This window comes from Episyrphus balteatus, chromosome 1 (assembly GCF_945859705.1).
Source record: "Episyrphus balteatus chromosome 1, idEpiBalt1.1, whole genome shotgun sequence".
Lineage (NCBI taxonomy): Eukaryota > Metazoa > Arthropoda > Insecta > Diptera > Syrphidae > Episyrphus > Episyrphus balteatus.
In genome coordinates this window covers 131,167,926-131,186,518 of record NC_079134.1, presented here as the reverse complement: position 1 = coordinate 131,186,518, position 18,593 = coordinate 131,167,926, and the positions used below count along the sequence as shown (strand labels likewise).

The window sequence follows — 18,593 nt, the reverse complement described above, 5'->3', positions numbered from 1 at the left end:
ATGATTTAAAAATATGCGAATACTTAAAAATATAATGAACTTTGGCAAATCAGGTTGTCGTCACACCATAATGCTGATTGTAGTATAGCTAGTAACGTTAGAATATAAGTATTATTTTATCATATTTAGACCCCAAACCACTCAATAAATTTGTATAGCTTGATCTCGAATAATTGTACATACTTGTAAGATAATTTAAAGATTCAATTTGATTTGGAGTTTAAATGAGTGGGCACGTTTTTTTGTAGGTGGAGATACAAAATTGCGATAATTTATAATTTCCGAATTGTACCCTGGCCTTCTTGCTACCTAGGCTCTTGGATACCTGCTAGAAACTTATTGTATCTGAAAGATGTGTGAATGCACAAAAAAGCTATTTTAAATTGAATTTCATTGAATTCAGCATGAACACTTAACTACTGAGCAATGCGTCAACGTCAAGATTAAAGTGGGAGGTAAATACAAATATGGACACCTGAATTTTCTTGTTTAAAAAGCTATGCAACCGATAACTCTGATTTGAGAGTAAATAATGACTAATCATATATTTATTTATTATTGATTCTGAAGAGGATATGCAAATGCACAGAATTAATTGCATATTCATAGGCGTTAAAATAGATAATATTTTTGGAATGGATGTTTTTAAAATGTTTTTCAAACTCCAATGCTTAATCTATCTAGATTCAGTTTATTGAAAACTCACTCCTCATTTTCCTTAAACCTTAAGACCAATCTTGACGATTCAATTTTGAAAAAAAAAAAAATACCTTCTCACAAAAGCCCCCCGAATTTTTTTAATTCAAATCTTGTTTTGAAAAATCGATTTTTGAAAACAGGTTGATAATTTTTTTTTATGTAATGTGTCGAATAATAATTTAAGCATAACAATTTTTTTTCTCAAAATTTTTCAAAATCTTTTTATTAAAAAAAAGCTATTTTTATTTTTCCTAAAATTTTCGAAAAAAAAAATTCCAAAAATTCTTTTAGAAAAAAATTTACAGTCAAATTAAATTAATTCAATTTCAACGAATTTTTGTATAAAAAATAAAATAATTATTATTCAGAAATATTTTTTTTTCACTTTGAATTTTCAAAAAAAAAATTTAGGATTTTTTAAAGAAAATGTTGATTTCTTTTTATTTCAAAAATCAAATTTTCAAAAATGGGACATTGAATTTTTTTGAAATTTCTGTTTTAGATCAGATTTTATTTCAGATGTTGTTTTTTTCCTTTGAAAATTGAAATTTGTGTTTCTTTTCATACTATTTTTCTAAATTTCATCTTTGATGTAGCCACAATTGAATCAAATAAAATGGAAAAACTAGACCAACTTAAAAGAATAACCAAAGATATTAAATTAAAGAAATTAAAATAAAACTTAATTTAGTTTTTTGTTTGCAAGAATTTAATTTTATTAAATTTAAAAATATGATTTTACACTCAAAAGATCGACTGTAATACCATTGATTGATAAAATTATCAAAAAAATGTCCTTCTGTTCTCAATAATGTCCTTCGATCTTCATAATGCTCAGTTATTGTTCATACATTTGTCATATGCATCAGCCAATTCTTCTGATCGCACATAATAAGCGTCATCGGCATTCCGTGCGCATATCATTTGTATATTTTCGGCATTTTCAATATTTACTTTCAAATGAGTTCTATAAGTTCCAACGTTATTTGACACAGCTGATAACTGTTTCGAGTTGGTCAAAGTCTGAAAACAAAAAAATTCAATTAAGAAAACAAGGTTTTATATTAGTTTTGTTATTAGAGAATCTTACCGTGTTTTGGAAACATTCCAAAATAAGAAAAGGATCAGGCAATGAAATACAATCATCTTCGCATGTTTCATTAACTTCCGACTTATATACCTTACTTTTGTCTAAAGCTTTCTTCTTTAATTCATCAATAGCATTTTGTTTTGCATTATCACAATCTTTCAGAGATTTAGCGTGTATGTCCAAACATACACCCAAATCCTGAACGTATATTGCACCACATTGGGCAGGACCTGCACTCCTGCTCTGTACCATTCGCCTCATACTTTGCACTAACATTCGATCATTTTTTAGACGAAGTTCTACATCGTGCTCGTTAGAAGGAAAGGCATCCTTTTTTGGTTAACAAAAATCAAATGTGAATTTAGAAGTTAAGTCAAAATTTAATTCAGTCAAAAATACTTACATAAAGAGCAAAAACTCCAGCAAGGATCAAAAAACTGCACAGGAATTTCATGATATTGAATTTGTCGATGTTATCGGTGACAGGGAATGCTTGTAACTGAATGATTGACCGAACTCACGAATGGCTTTTTATATGAACAAATTTTTGGTAAATCTTTTGTTGTATTACCTACTTTGAAATCATTTTTCTTTTTCTATGCCTAAATGGCAGAAAGAGGAATTGCAAGTTGAGATTGTAAATTTATCGGTCATTACTAAGAATTCTTAAGAAATCAAAATTCATAAACAATTATTAATTATTGTTCGGCGCCTCCAATAAATTAAAAAAATACAAAACCAAATTCATATAAATCTTTTGTTTAGCTCGAAACTAGATTATGACTTTGATAAGAAGCCAACCAAAAATATGCCTTCTGTTTTCGCGATAAGATATTAAGACTTTTCTGCTCAAAAAGGTTTTAGAAAAAGTGAATTACCCGTTGAGATTTTTTTGAAGGTAACAAAACAAAAGATTTGACAAAAAAAATTCATATAAAAGGTCAGTCATGATGAGTTTAGTCAATTGTTCAGTTTCAAGCATTACCCGTCAAAGCTAACAACGAAAAATCCAAAACCATGAAATTCCTGTGCAGTGTTTTAATTCTTGTTGGAGTTTTTGCTCTTTACGTAAGTATTTTTAACTGAATTCTATTTTAACCTAACTTCTAAATTTACATTTGTTTTTTGATAACCAAAACAGGATGCATTTCCTTCTAACGAGCACGATGTAGAACTTCGTCTAAAAAATGATCGAATGTTAGTGCAAAGTATGAGGCGAATGGTACAGAGCAGGGCTGCAGGTCCTGCCAATTGTGGTCCAATATACATTCAGAAATTGACTGAATGTTTGGCCACACACAATACTTCTTTGTTAGTTTGCCATAATGCAAAGCAAACCGCTATTGATGAATTGAAAAAGAAAGCTTTGAAAAAAAGTCAAGCAGTTAAGTCTGAAGTTAATGAAACATGCGAGGATGATTGTATCTCATTGCCTGATCCTTTTGATATTTTGAAATGTTTTCAAAACTCGGTAAGATTCTAAAAAAAACTAATAGACAACATTGTTTTTTAATTTAATGCATTTTTTTGTTTTTCAGACTTCTAGCAATTCTAAACAATTATCAGATTTATCAAATAACGTTGGAACTTATAGGACTCATTTGAAGGTAAATATTGAAAATGCCGACAATGTACAAATGATATGCGAACGGAATGCCGATGACGCTTATTATGTGCGATCAGAAGAACTCGCTAATGAATATGACAAATGCATGAGCAGTATCTGAGAACTGAACATTATGAAGATCGAAGGACATTTTTTTTTGAAAATTTTATCAATCAATGATATTTATCGATCTTTTTTTTTAAAATAATTTTATAAAGTTTAGGTATATTTTTTTTTTTAAAGTAATGCATTTATTTTGAGAGTAAAATAATATTTTTGAATTTAATAAAAAAAATTATTGCAAACAAAAAGATAATTTAATAAATTTGGTGAATCTTTTTAATTTTGGTAGTATTTCAATTTTCTTGTTTTGTTTCTTAAAAAAAAACTACATCAATGATGAAAAAGCATTGGTAAAAAAGTATAAGATAGATTGATAAGTTTAACGTAGTTTTTATTCAAAATGTGATACAAAGGAGAATTTATTGGCAAATTTGTATAACACCTAGGCGTTAATAGAAGTTCCTGAAAGGGGTTTCGCTTGTTACTTGAGCACCTGAGAAAATCATATGGATCGCGGTATCGAAACAAGTTTTGTTTTACAGATATGAGCTCACAATGAAAAGGCCTATCTATTTAGGTGAAAAACTAAAAAATTCAATTTTTTTAAGATTTTCGAGAAAAAATCAAGGTTAACCCCTCACCTAAAAATAATGCATTTTCAAAAAAGTTCTTCAAATCCATCGAGTGATACATCAAAAGAAAGGCCTCTTTAAGCTCTACTCCTGCTCTACACTGAAAAACAAAAGTTTCTTGGTTGCTGAATTATCACTGGTCAACAATTTTCAAATTTTTAAAATTTTCCAGAGAGATGTACGAGTGTATCTAATTTTATAGATTTGGGTTCAGTAAGCTAAAAAATCATAGGATAAGACTATACAATACGCCCCACTTTCTTTGAATCTCTAGTTTTTTAAATATTTAATTTTTCATATTTGGGGGAACATTCATACAAATTTTGAAGTTTTTCTTATTTTGAGCGTTTATTCAAATTTCCCAGAAAAATTTATATTAAATTTAATGTATTTTGGGTTACATACAAATCACATGCATTTATTTCTAGGACCTCTATTTTTTTTTTAATATTTAAGTTTTCCACATTTTTGGGGTAGTATCATAATAATTTTAAAGTTATGCTTATTTTAACTGTTTGTTATCATTTTCCAGAAAATATTTATAAAATATATAAAATTATTATAAAATTACAAATCTATTTTTTTAAAGATTTTCGAGAAAAAATCAAGGCCTAAAAAGAATGCATTTTCAAAAAAAACTCTTCAAATCCATCGAGTGATACATCAATAGAAAGGCCTCTTTAAGATATGTATATTGTTTTTATCAACATAAGTTATAAGATTCGTGAAAAAAAATATTATTAGTACAAACTACTCCAGTCAAAGCGTCGGAAAAAAGGGCCTAACCTTGCGCACAGAAGCACTGTCAGTTTTTATTTCATTAATCGATAGGGGTATATTTGAAAGGCTTAACCCCAATTTATCACCACCTGATCATTCTTTTTAGCGGAGTTATTCACAAAAATACATTTTTTGGGATATTTTGCTTCTAAGCAAATATCTTGGCTCCAGAATGTTTTAGATCAAAAAATGAACATACATTGTCTTCCTTATAATATTTCCTATCGTTGTATGTAATTTCATTGTATTTGAGTGAGTAAATACAAAACGGCAGCCATTAAAAGTCAAATTCTTGTTGTTAAAAAACACATTTTCGTTTATATTTCGAAAAAAGTTTATATTATGGTTAACATTTTTCTAACCTATTTTGTAGCCCTATTCATTTTAAAGAAAAAATCAGCTCTTTATCACCAAAGATGGCCGAGTAATTGATAAATGAACGCATGCAAAAATAGTGCGAAAACACCCAAAAATATCGTTTTTTGGGAATAACTCGGCTTCAGAATGTCCTACGACAAAAAATAAAGCTATTGATTGTTCGTTACAACATTTTCTATTGATTTGGTGCACATTATTTTTGTTGAAATAAATAAAAAATTAGTAATATTAAGTCAAAGACGTTTTTTTGTTTAGCAAACTCTTGCCTTATTATTTTGTAAACGGTGCTAGTATTGGCCAGCAAAATAAAATACTTTTGTAGTCCATTAAATTATCTACAATTAAAAATAAATTAGCTCTCTACGACCCCAGTTTACATAAGTATAACATTGTATATGTATGTTCTGGGAAAATGCAAAAAAAGAAAAAAGCTTAAACTCGAAAAATTTTTGATATCATTATTTTCAATTTTGGCCTATTTATTAAAATTTTTACTTTAATTACTTAAAAACCATAACATTTATCAATGTAACATAAAATTGTATGGTTTTTAAGTAAAGATTTAAATAAATAGGCCAAAATTGTAAATAATGATATAAAAAAATGTTCGAGTTTAAGCTTTTTTCATTTTTTGCATTTTCCCAGAACATATACTATGGTATACTAATGTAAACTTTTGTTTACACCATCAGAAAGTAGGGGTTTTAACAAACAAATTAAACACCGATTTTTTGAAAAAAGCTGATATTTTGACACGTGAATTTTCGATTGAAAATTAGGGTGTTTTTTTGGTATTTAATCAAAATAAGGTTAAAAAATTAATATTTGAAATCAAATAAATTATTGTGTATTTGGGACATAATAAGGTAAGTTTTCACCAAATTTTGTAGAAAAAAACATTTTTTTTGAAAAAGATTAAAATAAAAAACCAAAAACTCGGTTTTTTGAATTTTTCACATAAATTTTGAGGTTATGTGAAAAAATTGTTAAAACGTAAGTTGTAGATCTTTTTATTAGATACAACTTTGCCTTACAACTTTTTTCCATAGGACTTGTAGTTCTGCCGGAAATCGAGATAAACCATTTTTTACCATGAAAAACTCAACCCTACCACTTGCCGAACTCGGCTCGCCCGTAATTTATTTTTCCTTTCATTTAAATCATATTCACCTCCTTTTCCAATGGGTTTCATCCTACTATGATTTTTTTTTGGTTTCAAAAATTATCGACCTTGGGCTATATCTTTTATTAAATTTTATATTAAATCCATTTATTTTTATTGTCTTACTACATATTTTTTAAAAAATGTTGCTTACAGCAATCTCGAATCTAGTAGTTTTACTTTTACATTATTTATTTTTCTTTTGAATAAACCTAAATGGTTGAAGGAGTTGAAGGTATTATACCTCCATTCGCATAACAAGCAATCATATCATCTGTAGCCTTAGCTGTTCCAACTATATAAGCTCGTTCTGCATTACTTGAACATTGTTCTGCTTGAAATTTAATCACTTGTATTTGATTTCTTATATGCGCAGCAATTTCTGATGAGTCCTTAGACGCGTTCCAAATCGCTCGAGTGTTTTTGTCACCCTGTATGGCATACCATCAATTCAAATACCATTATCATTTATACTAAAAAAAAAATATACATACCGAATTGCTGACGCAATCGAAAAAGTTTAAATTTTCCGATTCAGAGTTACAGCTATCAAGAATTGCACACACTTCATTTAAGGACTCTGTTGTATCATCACGAGATTGTTGTTCTTCATTTAACAATGCCTCAAGTTGGTCATTTTCATTATCTTGACATTGTTTGATATCTTTTTCGTAGGTTTCTAGGAGATTTTTCAAAACCTCCGAATAGTAGGTATGACACACACTTGCACCAACTAAAATTTGTTGCTTCATTAGAACTTCGTCAGCTTTTTGTTTGATTAACATTATAGAAGGACTTGTGGTTGCATTAACCTAAAAAAAAAAGAAATTTATATTTTACTTGAAAATATTATACAGATACAGTTATAGATATTTACATTATAAAATTGTAGTAGAGCAATCAATTTTAAATTCATTTTTTTTTTTAATTATGTAGGTTCTTTTACGTTTGAAGCTTTGAAAACTAGTAAAGCAGTTTTGTTGCAATAATGTTATGGATTGCTGTAAAATTTGAATGGCATTGCAATAACCAATCGGCTTTTATAGAATATTTATATTGGTGATAAAAACTTATTACTTTATCATTATAAAACTATCGATGATAACATTAAATAAAATCTACAACTATGCCGCAGTAGTTGTTAATTCGTCATCCAGAAGAAGTTGAAAACATAAACAAAGAAACAACATTTGCCAGACTTAGTGCATTATTGTTTTCCATTTGCCATTTTGAAAGTGTTATTATTAATCAACATCTCAAACAAAAAATTCCAAAAATTAATGTTGCATTTATTCAAAATTTTGATTTTTCAAAAAAAAAATCCAAGTTTATTTTGTTTGTAAATACTACCTACATATTTGACATTTATTAAAAAACTGTATATGCAAATGCTTTTGTATTATTTTAAAGAGATATTAACCAATAAGTTAATTAAATGGAAATTGTTCTATGGCAGGTACCATGAATAAAGTTTTTCGCCAAAAAAAAAAATATTCATAAAAAGAGAGACCTTGTTTAATATCTAAATTCTAAAGCCAGCTGAAGCGAAACGTATAAAATTTTCCAGCCTCCAAACTTCAAATCGAAATTGCTAACAAAAACATATCATGGAGCAGGTTAGGTATACCTATTCTGTCAAAATAAAAGTTAAAAAAGTTTATTTCAAATCAAGAAAAAACAAAAATAAGTTTCAAGAAATAAATAAAATTTAAAAAAAACCATCATTGCAGCTCCTTAAATCAAGAAAAATGTTCGGGACAAATAAAAGTAAATGACCAAATGAGAGAAATTTCTCCAATATTTCCCAGATAAGTTGCATATACTGAAAAACAAAAAGTTATATAGTAGGCTTAATATTTTGACGAACTGAAGATTGAAAGACCAACAAATGTTGGCCAACTGAAAGAAATTGAACTCGAGATTAAAATTCGAATTGTGATTATAAAATGTGGGTTCCGAAATTCTGTAAGTTTGTAGTTTGTTTATCAGTTGTCTTTCCGTTTGTCTGTCTTTCAGTCTGTATCTATCTTGAATTGATACCTACATAAATCTGAATTGATTTTCTTCAAACTTTGTTGTTATGAGTTTTGTGATTACCTTATTGAGGCGAAATGGAAATTTTATCAGCTGTACGGTAATGGTACAACAAAAAGAAAAATTGTACATAATTTTCTCTAAAATGGTTCCAACGGTTTTGACAATTAATGTCGCGTCGCGTAGTAGGTATAAAAAATAGAAAAATAAAAAATATTTTTTAAATGTTACCTATCATAGAACAGTTTGATTCAATTTAGACTTACTTCTTAACAATTCAACCGATTTTAATGAAATTTTTTACACAAAATCAATTTTTTTTTTGTAAAATTTTAATTTTTTTTTTGAAAACGGTTTAATGAATTTTTTAACTTTTCTTTTTAGTTCAATTATTTAGATACATTATTTCTTTTGAGAGAATTCTTATTTTTTTTGCAATATGTAGGTAATAACATTTATTTATATACAAATTTAAATGGCTCCAACAATTTTAAATATTTTTTTTTAATTTAGTATCTTCGTTTGTCATTAAATTTTTGAATTAATATATATAATGCTGCAATTTTATTTAAATTCATTATAAATTTGACTTTTATCAAATTTTTTAGGCGCAACCGCATTGTAAAAAACTCAATCAAATAAATAATTTAAAAAAATCCTTTTCTAATAAGGAATTCAATGGCATGCTTTATTTAAAGATTTAAACCATTTTATTAGGTACTATCTGACCCGGCGGACTTCGTTCCGCCATTTCTTGTATTTATTTCTAGTTTTCGACTCTGTAATTAGTTAATTTTCAAATGAAAAAGAGGATCAAAACTTGAAAAGTTCATAAAATGAGTTTTAAAATACATATTAACTTTTAAACTTTTAGCAAAAGTGGCCTATGCAAAATACTCATGCATGCGCATGATTAAGAGCCCCCGCACACTACAAACTTTCTATCGGCCGACAGTTTAGTCGGTCTCTTAATCAGTATCAAAATGTATGAAAGTGCGCACACTACAACGATTAAGTATCGGCCGATCAAAAAGTTTGTTTGATCGAAAAAAAAGTTTGTTTTGCTACACAATTGCCTTCAAACTAAACTGTTTCCTAGCGACCCGACTGTTTAGTCGGTTGCCTGTGCGCACACTAGGAGCCCAACCCGACTAAACTATCGGCCGATAGAAAGTCTGTGTGTGCGGGGGCTCTAAAGTGTGCGGGGGCTCTAAAACCTATATTTCCTATAAGTTTGAGTTTTTTTGTAGACTTTTAAAAATTAAAAAAAAAAAATAAAAGAATACTCAAAAATGTCCCTAAAAATTAGGTTGTTTTTCAAAAATTTTTATTTCAAAATACAGGGATTATGAAAAAAATCCGTTTTAGACCCCTAATTTTTTTTTAATATCTTTCTCATGGTGTAACTCAAATTTCTGTGCAAAATTTTGCATACCTCTAATTAGTCGTTTGTCGAAGGTCTATGACTGCAAAAAAACCTTCTCAACTTGGTTTTGAAATTTTTTTGAATTTTTTCAATACCTTTTATAACTATTGAATAAATTTGTCTATCATTAAAAAAAAAGTCAACTCTTTACGACTTACCGTTTAGAAAATAGCCTCTTTTTTCAATGTCGTGTTACCCCTATTTACCCTATAAAATCTTTAATTTTTTTTTTGCCTTAAACCTTCTCCTCTTATGCCTCTTTGATTTAAAAAAAAAAAATTAAGAAAATCGGTCAGCCGGTGTGGCCGGTTAGCGAACGTACACAAAACCAAACTTTAATTATAATAGATTTTAAAACAAGTTTTTTTGTATTTACATATTTAAAAATTTAATTTACCTTATTTTATTTTAAAAGCATTCTAAGCATTTTTTACGCTAAGAGCAAGTATATGCGACCGAGTCATGCATTTCATTTTTTTTTAGTCAGAATAAGTCTGTACTTGAAAATGTTTGGTTTAAATGAGTAAAAATGGAGCTATGAAATAAAAACGGCACCAAACTCTTTTCCAAGATGACGGCTGTTTCCGATGTCGCATCATCCCAACAAATTGACACCCGAACACGTTCCATGAAAAAAATGTTGTCCCGCAAAAATTCGATTCGATTTACTAATTTGCCTGGGCTGTTTAAAACTCATTAAGTATTTTTTTCGTTTTTCAAGAGAAACTTCTCGTTGGTCTTTGATTTTACAAGAAATGTTATTCAGGCCATTGAAAACATTAAAAGACTTGGTATTTAATGTTCTTCTATGCAATAGACCAAAGCTAATGGCTGTTGCAGGTCCATCCATTCGATCCGTATTTTTGCCCTTAATTATGAAAGTGGACTAAGTCACTCCTAAAAATGGCATCAAATTAAGCCTAAAAATTATTGTTATTTAAGGGGTAAAGTTTATTTGAAAGCGAAATTGCAGTAAATAAACTTCTTTATTGCTCCTCTAGTGATTTCATAAAAGAAATATAATTAAATCGTTATAAGAAAATTTGTATGCAAGTTTTTCTTCAAACAATGCAAAAAGTGACTTAGTCCACTTTCATAATCATGAGCACATTTATAAAAATAAACATACACAAAATTGCACACAAGGCCATAAGGATGCAAATAAAATTTTTTGTGATACTCTTAGCTTATATTTATTCAATCCCTCGAGGTCTGTTTATTTTAAAAGTCAAAAACTAGCCAATTATTACGATTTTATCAAATTTTAAAAACTTGCTTTCAACTAAAAAAGTCAAAATTATAGAAAAAGTGCTAATTTTTGAAAAGTTACATTTCAGTCGTTTCTTGACAAAAAAAATTCAAAATTGCATATTATCAAAGGATTTTATATCTACTTTATTTTATTAGTACAAAGTTTGGACGTCCCAGCTTCATACACGACATGTCCCTTGATTTAGTAAAAAAAAAAATAAAATCCTCAATTTTTTCATTTTAGGTTAGAATTTTAGTCAAAAATAACTTTAAAAATTTTTTAACCATCTTAACTTGATAGAAAATTTAATTTGTGTCTTTGAACCATTTCAAAGTTAGGCTTGGTTTTCGAGTTAAATACAAAAAAAACTGAAAACCGACCAGTGTTGCCGTTTTCTCACAAATGCACCAATGGATTTAGTAGCACTTTTGGCTGGAGTATTATTTTATGTCAAGGAATCATAATCAGCAATAAAAACTCTTGAACGATTTTATTCTATTCAAAAGGGACTATTTATTAGACTAATATTTTGAAAAAAAAAAAAAAAATAGAAAAAATCTACCTATTTTTATTCTATCTCCTTCAAATCCATGTTTTTTATATGACAACCTATATAAATGTTATATCATCTGAAAGGTTATTGTCTAAGCTCAAAATATATATATCGATCAGGTCTATGAGACATCTACAAAAAGAGATACAATTTTTTGAACTCGATCAATTTCCATCAAAAAAAGCGAAAAAAACGCGTATTTTTGTCTTCTCACGCTATTAAATGCATTTTTTCCCTAACAACCTATAAACATTTTTATACCATCTGAAAGCTTATTGTCCAAGCTCAAAATATATATATCGATCAAGTCTATGGACTCGATGGAATTTCATCAAAAAAAGCAAAAAAAAACATTTATTTTTATGTTCTCATGGTATTAATTCAATTTTTTTGTTTAACAACCTATAAAAAATTTTATACCATGTGAAAGCTTATTGTTTCAGCTTGTATAATGATGCATGAATCTTATTTCAAAGATGTCTACAAGAGAAGTTAGAATTTTTTAAAGTCAACCATGTCGAATTTCCAGACTGAGATTACGGTACTTCCTACACTGGTAGCTGGTCATCGCCAACAGATCTCCACAGGTGTTTTGAGGTATGTTTCAATTTTTTCAATTTAAGATTGTGTATTTTGTAGAGCACGTACCGTTATGTGTGATATATCAAATAAAAGGTTATGTTATCAGCATGCGTACTAAAGTTAAATCAAATTTATGTGTGCACTAGATCAAAAGATATAACGTGTGTTGGAAAAGAACATCTTTTTACCGTTATCTCCGAATTTTGAATATGAAATTAATTGAAATTTGGAACAGTTATAATTTATTTAATTAACTATCTACATCTATCTATCTCTTATCTATCTCTTAAAACAAAAAAGTTATTACAAGTTGAAGTCGTGTCGCGTTTTCGTTTCATCTTGTTTCAAATCACTACGATACTAAAGAAGTTTTCACTTCAAAAAAAAAATTCAAAACCGATAAATGAATATTTTGAGATATTTTAAAAATATGTAGACTTATAATTTCGTTAAAACACGGATAGCAAATTTTTTTTTTAAATTTAAACAATTCACATATACACAAAAAATACATACATTTTTTTTACCGACAACTTTTAACTCGACTTAGGTTGTTTTTTTGTAGAAAATGTATGTAGATTTAATTCAGGAAGGCATTTTAATATGATCGTACATTCCCTATTTTCCTAACTAGACTTTAACAGTTGCTTGTGTCCACTGATTTTAGTAAGGTACCTATACATTAACAAAATATATTAAACCCATGAAATAGAAGAATATTATAAGTCATCTTCAGATGTTTTAAGCTCGATTAATTCTTAATCTCTACTTAAAATATAATTCTTCCATAAAAGAAAAGACAATGATAAAAGACGAATATTTATTAGCTAATAACTTTGGAAGTACTTTACAATAAATAAATAAATAGACTTAATGAATAGCTTTTACATAATATTAAATATATTGACAACAAAGCCCTCAATTTTTCCTCTTAAAACATGTTTCTGATCTCTTGGAAAGTATTCAAAGTGACTTCAAATACTTTACTTTTTTGTCAAGGTATTGTTAAAAATAGAATAAAGAAGCAGTGATGGTTTCCCTTATTTCATAAAAACTTTTTACTTTATTTCACCTGAATTCGCAAGCAAAAATTTAATCCAAATGCAATAGTTCTGCTTGTTTGTGTGCTTAAAACTTATCAAAACTTACTATAATAGTTTTACAATTTCATTCATTATTTTTTATATTTTTTTCTAATTATGATGATAAAAAAAAATTAAAGATAAAAAATCAAACGCACATTGAAAAACTTGAGATAACAAAAAAAAAAAATATTATTATTAATCTAACTTAATTGCAAAGGTTATATCGTCACACCATAACACTCTTCAGATTTAATGATAATAACCTTTGGAAATAATAATTTGATTATAGTTATCTTTATTATCTTAATAGATTTTTGGATTTTCCTTTAATCTATTGTACGAATAACTTGAGCTATCTGCTAACAATGTGAAGTGGATTATCAATATTAAGAATAAAGTAAATAAAAAATATATATGAAAAATTTATTATCGGTACATAATTTAAACCACAAAAGTGATTGCTTTCGGTTTTTACTAAAGTGTTTTTTTACTTCCTCTAAGCTTGATTTTAATTTTCCAAAGTCTTAAAGTGAAGTAATTTAAGCTCTTAAAAAATAATTTATGTATTACTGCATTGAAGCTTTAAATAAATTCCTCTAAAAATCTGAACTATTTAAAGCATTGATATCTACTCCTTTATCAATCAAATAATGTCAAAAAAAAAGTAGACACGTAAATATTTTCGTAGTTAGGAGTTATTTGTTGATAAAAAAAACCTCCACACACTTTTTTCGATACCATCAACATAATTGTTTGGATTTAGTTTTTCCTTATCTCAAAACATTGTCTTGCAGATAAAGACAAATATTTCAAAACGTGTCTGGTGTAGATTTTGAAGCTCATCTAAGATTAAATTAACTTTATGTTAAACTATTAAAAAATAGTGCAAAACAAGTTTTCTTGATATGTTTTATTTTATCTCAAGATCATACGAAATTTAAAATAAGTAAGATACAAAAAGAGTTTTATTTCATTTGAGGGTCGTTTTTTTATAAAAAAAAAAATATTGAAGATTAAAATCAAATTCTTTTGAATCAATAACACTGAACTGGGACTTTTTCTTTATCGAACATCGATTAAGACCATGACATTTGTTGTTATTAGAATAAAGCATTTTATTTATTGCGTTCAATTTATATCGAATGTACCTACGTCTTTTATTGCAAAAGACGTCATTCTTTTCAAAACTGATGCAAGATATAATTTTTTGATTGTTTAAAAAACAAAAATATGATAAGAATACCTACATTTTATAATGACTTAGCGGTTTTGTTCCACCAAAAAAAAAAACATATAAATATTATGGACAGAAATAAATGTAAAAGTCTTAAATGCAATCAAGACAAAAACCTCAATTTAAAAATTCATTTCGTTTTTGAAAAAGTAAACTACTAATTTTAAGCTAATTTTTGTCAGCATAGTTTTGGAATATGCTTAGAAATAATAATAGTACAGGTAAAATAGTACATAAAATCAAGAAATAAAAAATAAAATTGTTACACTCATAAAACTTGGCAAAAAGTTTGCTTTTGGGATAAGAACCAAGTACAAAAAAAGTCTATAAAAAAAGTTAGGTGGAAGGGTGTTTTTTCGTGGACAAGAGGGATTAGGTGAAGGTCAAAAATACCTATACTGAAAAAAATTGTTTGTCGAATATCATCATATGACACATGTTTTCAAGGTCTTTTTTGGTGCTGAATCTAATGACATAACAATAAAGTCAATACGATTGCTCTAAGAAAAGTTATTGCCGATTAAAAACAAGGGTGCTTGATTTTTTACTTCAACAGGTAAAATATAACCGAAACCTACACTGATAAAATTCGGGATGAAGGTTTAAGATAAAGCAGAGACAAAGGATTCATAATTATTTTTGGTGAAAGGGTGTTTTTTTGATGGATTAAGTTGTGTGTGAGGAAGGTATCATAACAGCTGACATAAATTTTATTAAATTTTAAAACTTTATGCAAATGTTTTGGTTGGTATAAGAATTAAGAATCTATAAAGTGTACAAAATTATCTTGAGTGAAAGGGTGTTTTTTTTTAAGAAATGATGAAATTCGGAATTAGTACCACAAAAACTAGGAAAAAATTGTTACACCAATGAAATTTGGTAAAAATGTTTCATTTATAACAGAAACCAAGAACCCGAACAGTCTTTACAAATATTTTAGGTGAAAGGGTGTTTTTTTTTGGGAAATAGGGAAAAATCCGCGATAAGTCCGATAAAATCAATGGTATAAATGGTACCCTTACGAAGTTCATTAAATATGTTCTACTTTCCATGGGAATTACGAATAATGTAAGTCTATAAATTTTTTTTATTTGAAAGGGTGTTTTTTTTAGAAGTAAAGAAAATATGGGTACCTATATTTGAAAAAGTGTGTAATCTATTGAAATTCAGCAATTATGTTACTTTTAAGATAACAAAAAAGAATCTAAAGTATCTATAAAAATATCATGGTTAAAAGGGTGTTTTTTTTTTTTTTTGAGTGAAAACAAAAATGATGGGTCACCATGAAATTTGGTAAAAACATTGATTTTGGGATAGAAAGCAAGAATAAAGAGTTTTCATAAAAAAAATTTTGGTGAAAGGGTGTTTTTTTCGAAGAGCAATTGCTCCCAAAAAGCCAATGATTCATTTTATTTATGGTTTTGATGACAAATTAAACATTTATATATAAGGTCTTACACGTTTTACGCGAATTATTGGCTTTTAAAATTAAATTAACATAAAATTAAGCCAATACGATTGTTCTAAGAGTTATTCCCAAGTAAACGCAATTGCGATTGTTTTTTTACTGCAACAGGTAAAATATAACCGAAACCTATGTGAAAAACATGATACACTGATGAAATTCGGTATGAAAGTTTAAGATAAAGTAGGGGCAAATAATCCATAGTTTTATAAATATTTTTAGTTAAAGGGTGTTTTTTTTTAGGGGTTGAATTATGTTAATTTTGTTAATTTTTAAACTTCGTGAAAACGTTTCTTTTGTTATAAGTTATAAGAATCTTAAGAGTATACAAAATTATCTTGAGTGAAAGGGGTTTTTTTTTTGTAAGAAATTCAGAAGAAGTACCACAAATACTAACACAAAAATGATACTAAAATGAAAATTGGTAAAAATATTTCACTTAAGTATAACAGAAAATTTTAAGTGAAACGGTGTTTTTTATTTGCAAAATAAGGAAAAATCCGCGATAAGTTCGATAAAATCAATGGTATAAGAGGTAAAATATGAAGTGACTATAAAAATATCTTGGTAAAAAGGGTGTTTTTTTTTTTTAATGAAATTTTGTCAAAAACGTTGCACTTGATATAAAAAGCAATAATAAAGAGTTTTCATAAAAAAAAATATTCGGGTGAAAGCGTGTTTTTTTTTAGAGACAGACACCCTACTAACAATTTTGCTTCTATAATGCTTTACAGAAGCAACAATTGCATCTGTAAAGCTTTATAGAATCAAAATTGTTTGTCGGGCAATTCTGTAATTGGTATCAAAAAGCCAATGATTCGTGTATAAGCTATAACGTCAAAGAACTTTAGTTCAATTTGTCATCGAAACAAAAAATTAAATGAACCATTGGTATTTTGGGATCAATTACAGATTTTAACGCCTTTTCCAAAAGAAACACCCTTTCGCCCAATTTTTATTTAAGGACTCTTTTGATCCTTAGTTCTTATTCCAAAAGCAAATTTTTTGCTTCATGACTTTAACAATTTTTTTTAAATGTTCCAACCTGTACTATTGCATTACTATCCTGTATTTAATGTGTGTATTTTATTTCGGTTAAATTAATTTTTTAAATCCCGTATATCTAACATCATAAAAACAATATTTTTAAGAATCAGAGCAAAATCATTTGAGTTCTTGAGTATCTTCAAACAACTTAACAGTATATGTCCTAACAAGCAATGGCAGTGTTTCCTTCTCCTACCCAGCATAGAGCAAAACTAGTTTTTATGACTATAAGGTACTTTTTAAGTTTTTATTTTTTTCGTATTTTTTATTATTTTTTATTTTTTTTTTTTTTCAATTTCTTTTCCATTCGAAGCTGGAAGCTAAGAGATAAACCAGGTCAGGCAAGTGCGTAGAAGAATGGATGCTTACTTAAAGCATTATGTTTGAATAACATAAGAAAAATATTATGCATTCGTGTGCTAGTAGTTTTGCCAGGATAGGAAGGAAATGCTTCACTGCACAGAACTAGCAGGATCCAACAGGAGTAGCAGCAGCAAAAACTTTTCTAAGGATGAGCAAAAAAAAAAAATGTATATTCACGAGTATATGAAAAAAAGAAGGATTTTGTGCACCTGCAAACTTATGAACCACTTTAAGTGAATTGGGTTTTGTTATCTCGTATCGCAGATTTATCGTGTTAAAAGTGCACTTTTTTATTCATATCTCAAGTAATTCTACAAAAAAAAAGTAAAAAATAAAAATAACGAGAACGGTTGTTAGAATTAGAGAAAAAAATTCTTTAACGGGGAATCACTTTTAACTCAGAAATTTTGATTCAAAGTGCAAAAAAAAGTGATGATGATAACGAAGTTGTGCGTATTATTTATATTATCTACATTTTTGATAAGCGTGAATCACCATTCTTGTTAAGTTAAGTTTGAATTATGTGGGTCAGTACTGTTTTTCATTTAAATAAAATGCCATAAAAATGTCTATGATAAAATATTTTATTTTGATAAAATGTACAATTCTTATAGAATTGTTTTTCGGCAGCGTTTGTTTTTTTTATTTATTTATAATTGGAAGGTTAATATAAAATTTTTCCTACTGTTATTTTTCAATGGGGAATCACACAGCTCAATGCAGTTAGTAATTCTTAGAAATATGATTTGCAGAGTTCAGTTATTATGGAAGGGGATTCACACATGTACAATGTACATGTATTTTTAAATCGAATTTTATAAATAAAAACTAAAAATAAATTTAATTGAGATATTATTATCAATGGATTCAATTTATTTATAAATTTTCCAGGAAAATTTTAATACTAATCAAGCTTTTGATTATATATTTCACAATATTGATTTATTTTAAATAACAGGGAAAAAAAGGAGAAATTTTAAGCGCTTGTAGCCTTATGCACTTTTGATAAACTGCCAATAAAAATAAATTGCACGACTGGAGTCGCACGTACTTGCTCTTAGAGTTAAAGTTGCTTATATTTTTAAGACTTTTTATATAGAAATTTGGAAAAAAAATAAAATTCGTTTAAAAAAAAAAAAATA

General features: G+C 27.7%; 2 protein-coding genes across 2 annotated transcripts; both read right to left on the bottom strand.

The window, feature by feature from the left end:
• Positions 1–1,501: 1,501 nt before the first annotated feature.
• Positions 1,502–2,279, bottom strand: LOC129915228 (uncharacterized). The gene is made up of 3 exons (XM_055994709.1): positions 2,193–2,279; positions 1,790–2,119; positions 1,502–1,722 (listed from the first exon to the last, which is right to left on the bottom strand). The coding sequence occupies exons 1-3, from the start codon at positions 2,241–2,243 to the stop codon at positions 1,534–1,536; spliced, it is 570 nt and encodes a 189-aa protein (XP_055850684.1). The 5' UTR covers positions 2,244–2,279; the 3' UTR covers positions 1,502–1,533.
• Positions 2,280–6,533: 4,254 nt separating this feature from the next.
• LOC129910804 (uncharacterized) lies at positions 6,534–7,326 on the bottom strand. The gene is made up of 3 exons (XM_055988362.1): positions 7,288–7,326; positions 6,905–7,222; positions 6,534–6,841 (listed from the first exon to the last, which is right to left on the bottom strand). Exons 1-3 carry the CDS (start codon positions 7,324–7,326, stop codon positions 6,623–6,625), a joined length of 576 nt encoding a protein of 191 aa, XP_055844337.1. The 3' UTR covers positions 6,534–6,622.
• Between the last annotated feature and the right edge of the window lie 11,267 nt (positions 7,327–18,593).

Coding starts and splice junctions, on each gene's coding strand:
- LOC129915228 (XM_055994709.1), bottom strand. CDS start 2,243: ATGAAATTCCTGTGCAGTTTTTTGATCCTTGCTGGAGTTTTTGCTCTT. Junction 2,120..2,192: donor CTGGAGTTTTTGCTCTTTAT/GTAAGTATTTTT, acceptor TAACCAAAAAAG/GATGCCTTTCCTTCTAACGA. Junction 1,723..1,789: donor TGGAATGTTTCCAAAACACG/GTAAGATTCTCT, acceptor TTTTGTTTTCAG/ACTTTGACCAACTCGAAACA.
- LOC129910804 (XM_055988362.1), bottom strand. CDS start 7,326: ATGAATTTAAAATTGATTGCTCTACTACAATTTTATAAT. Junction 7,223..7,287: donor CTCTACTACAATTTTATAAT/GTAAATATCTAT, acceptor TTTTTTTTTTAG/GTTAATGCAACCACAAGTCC. Junction 6,842..6,904: donor TCGATTGCGTCAGCAATTCG/GTATGTATATTT, acceptor TATGCCATACAG/GGTGACAAAAACACTCGAGC.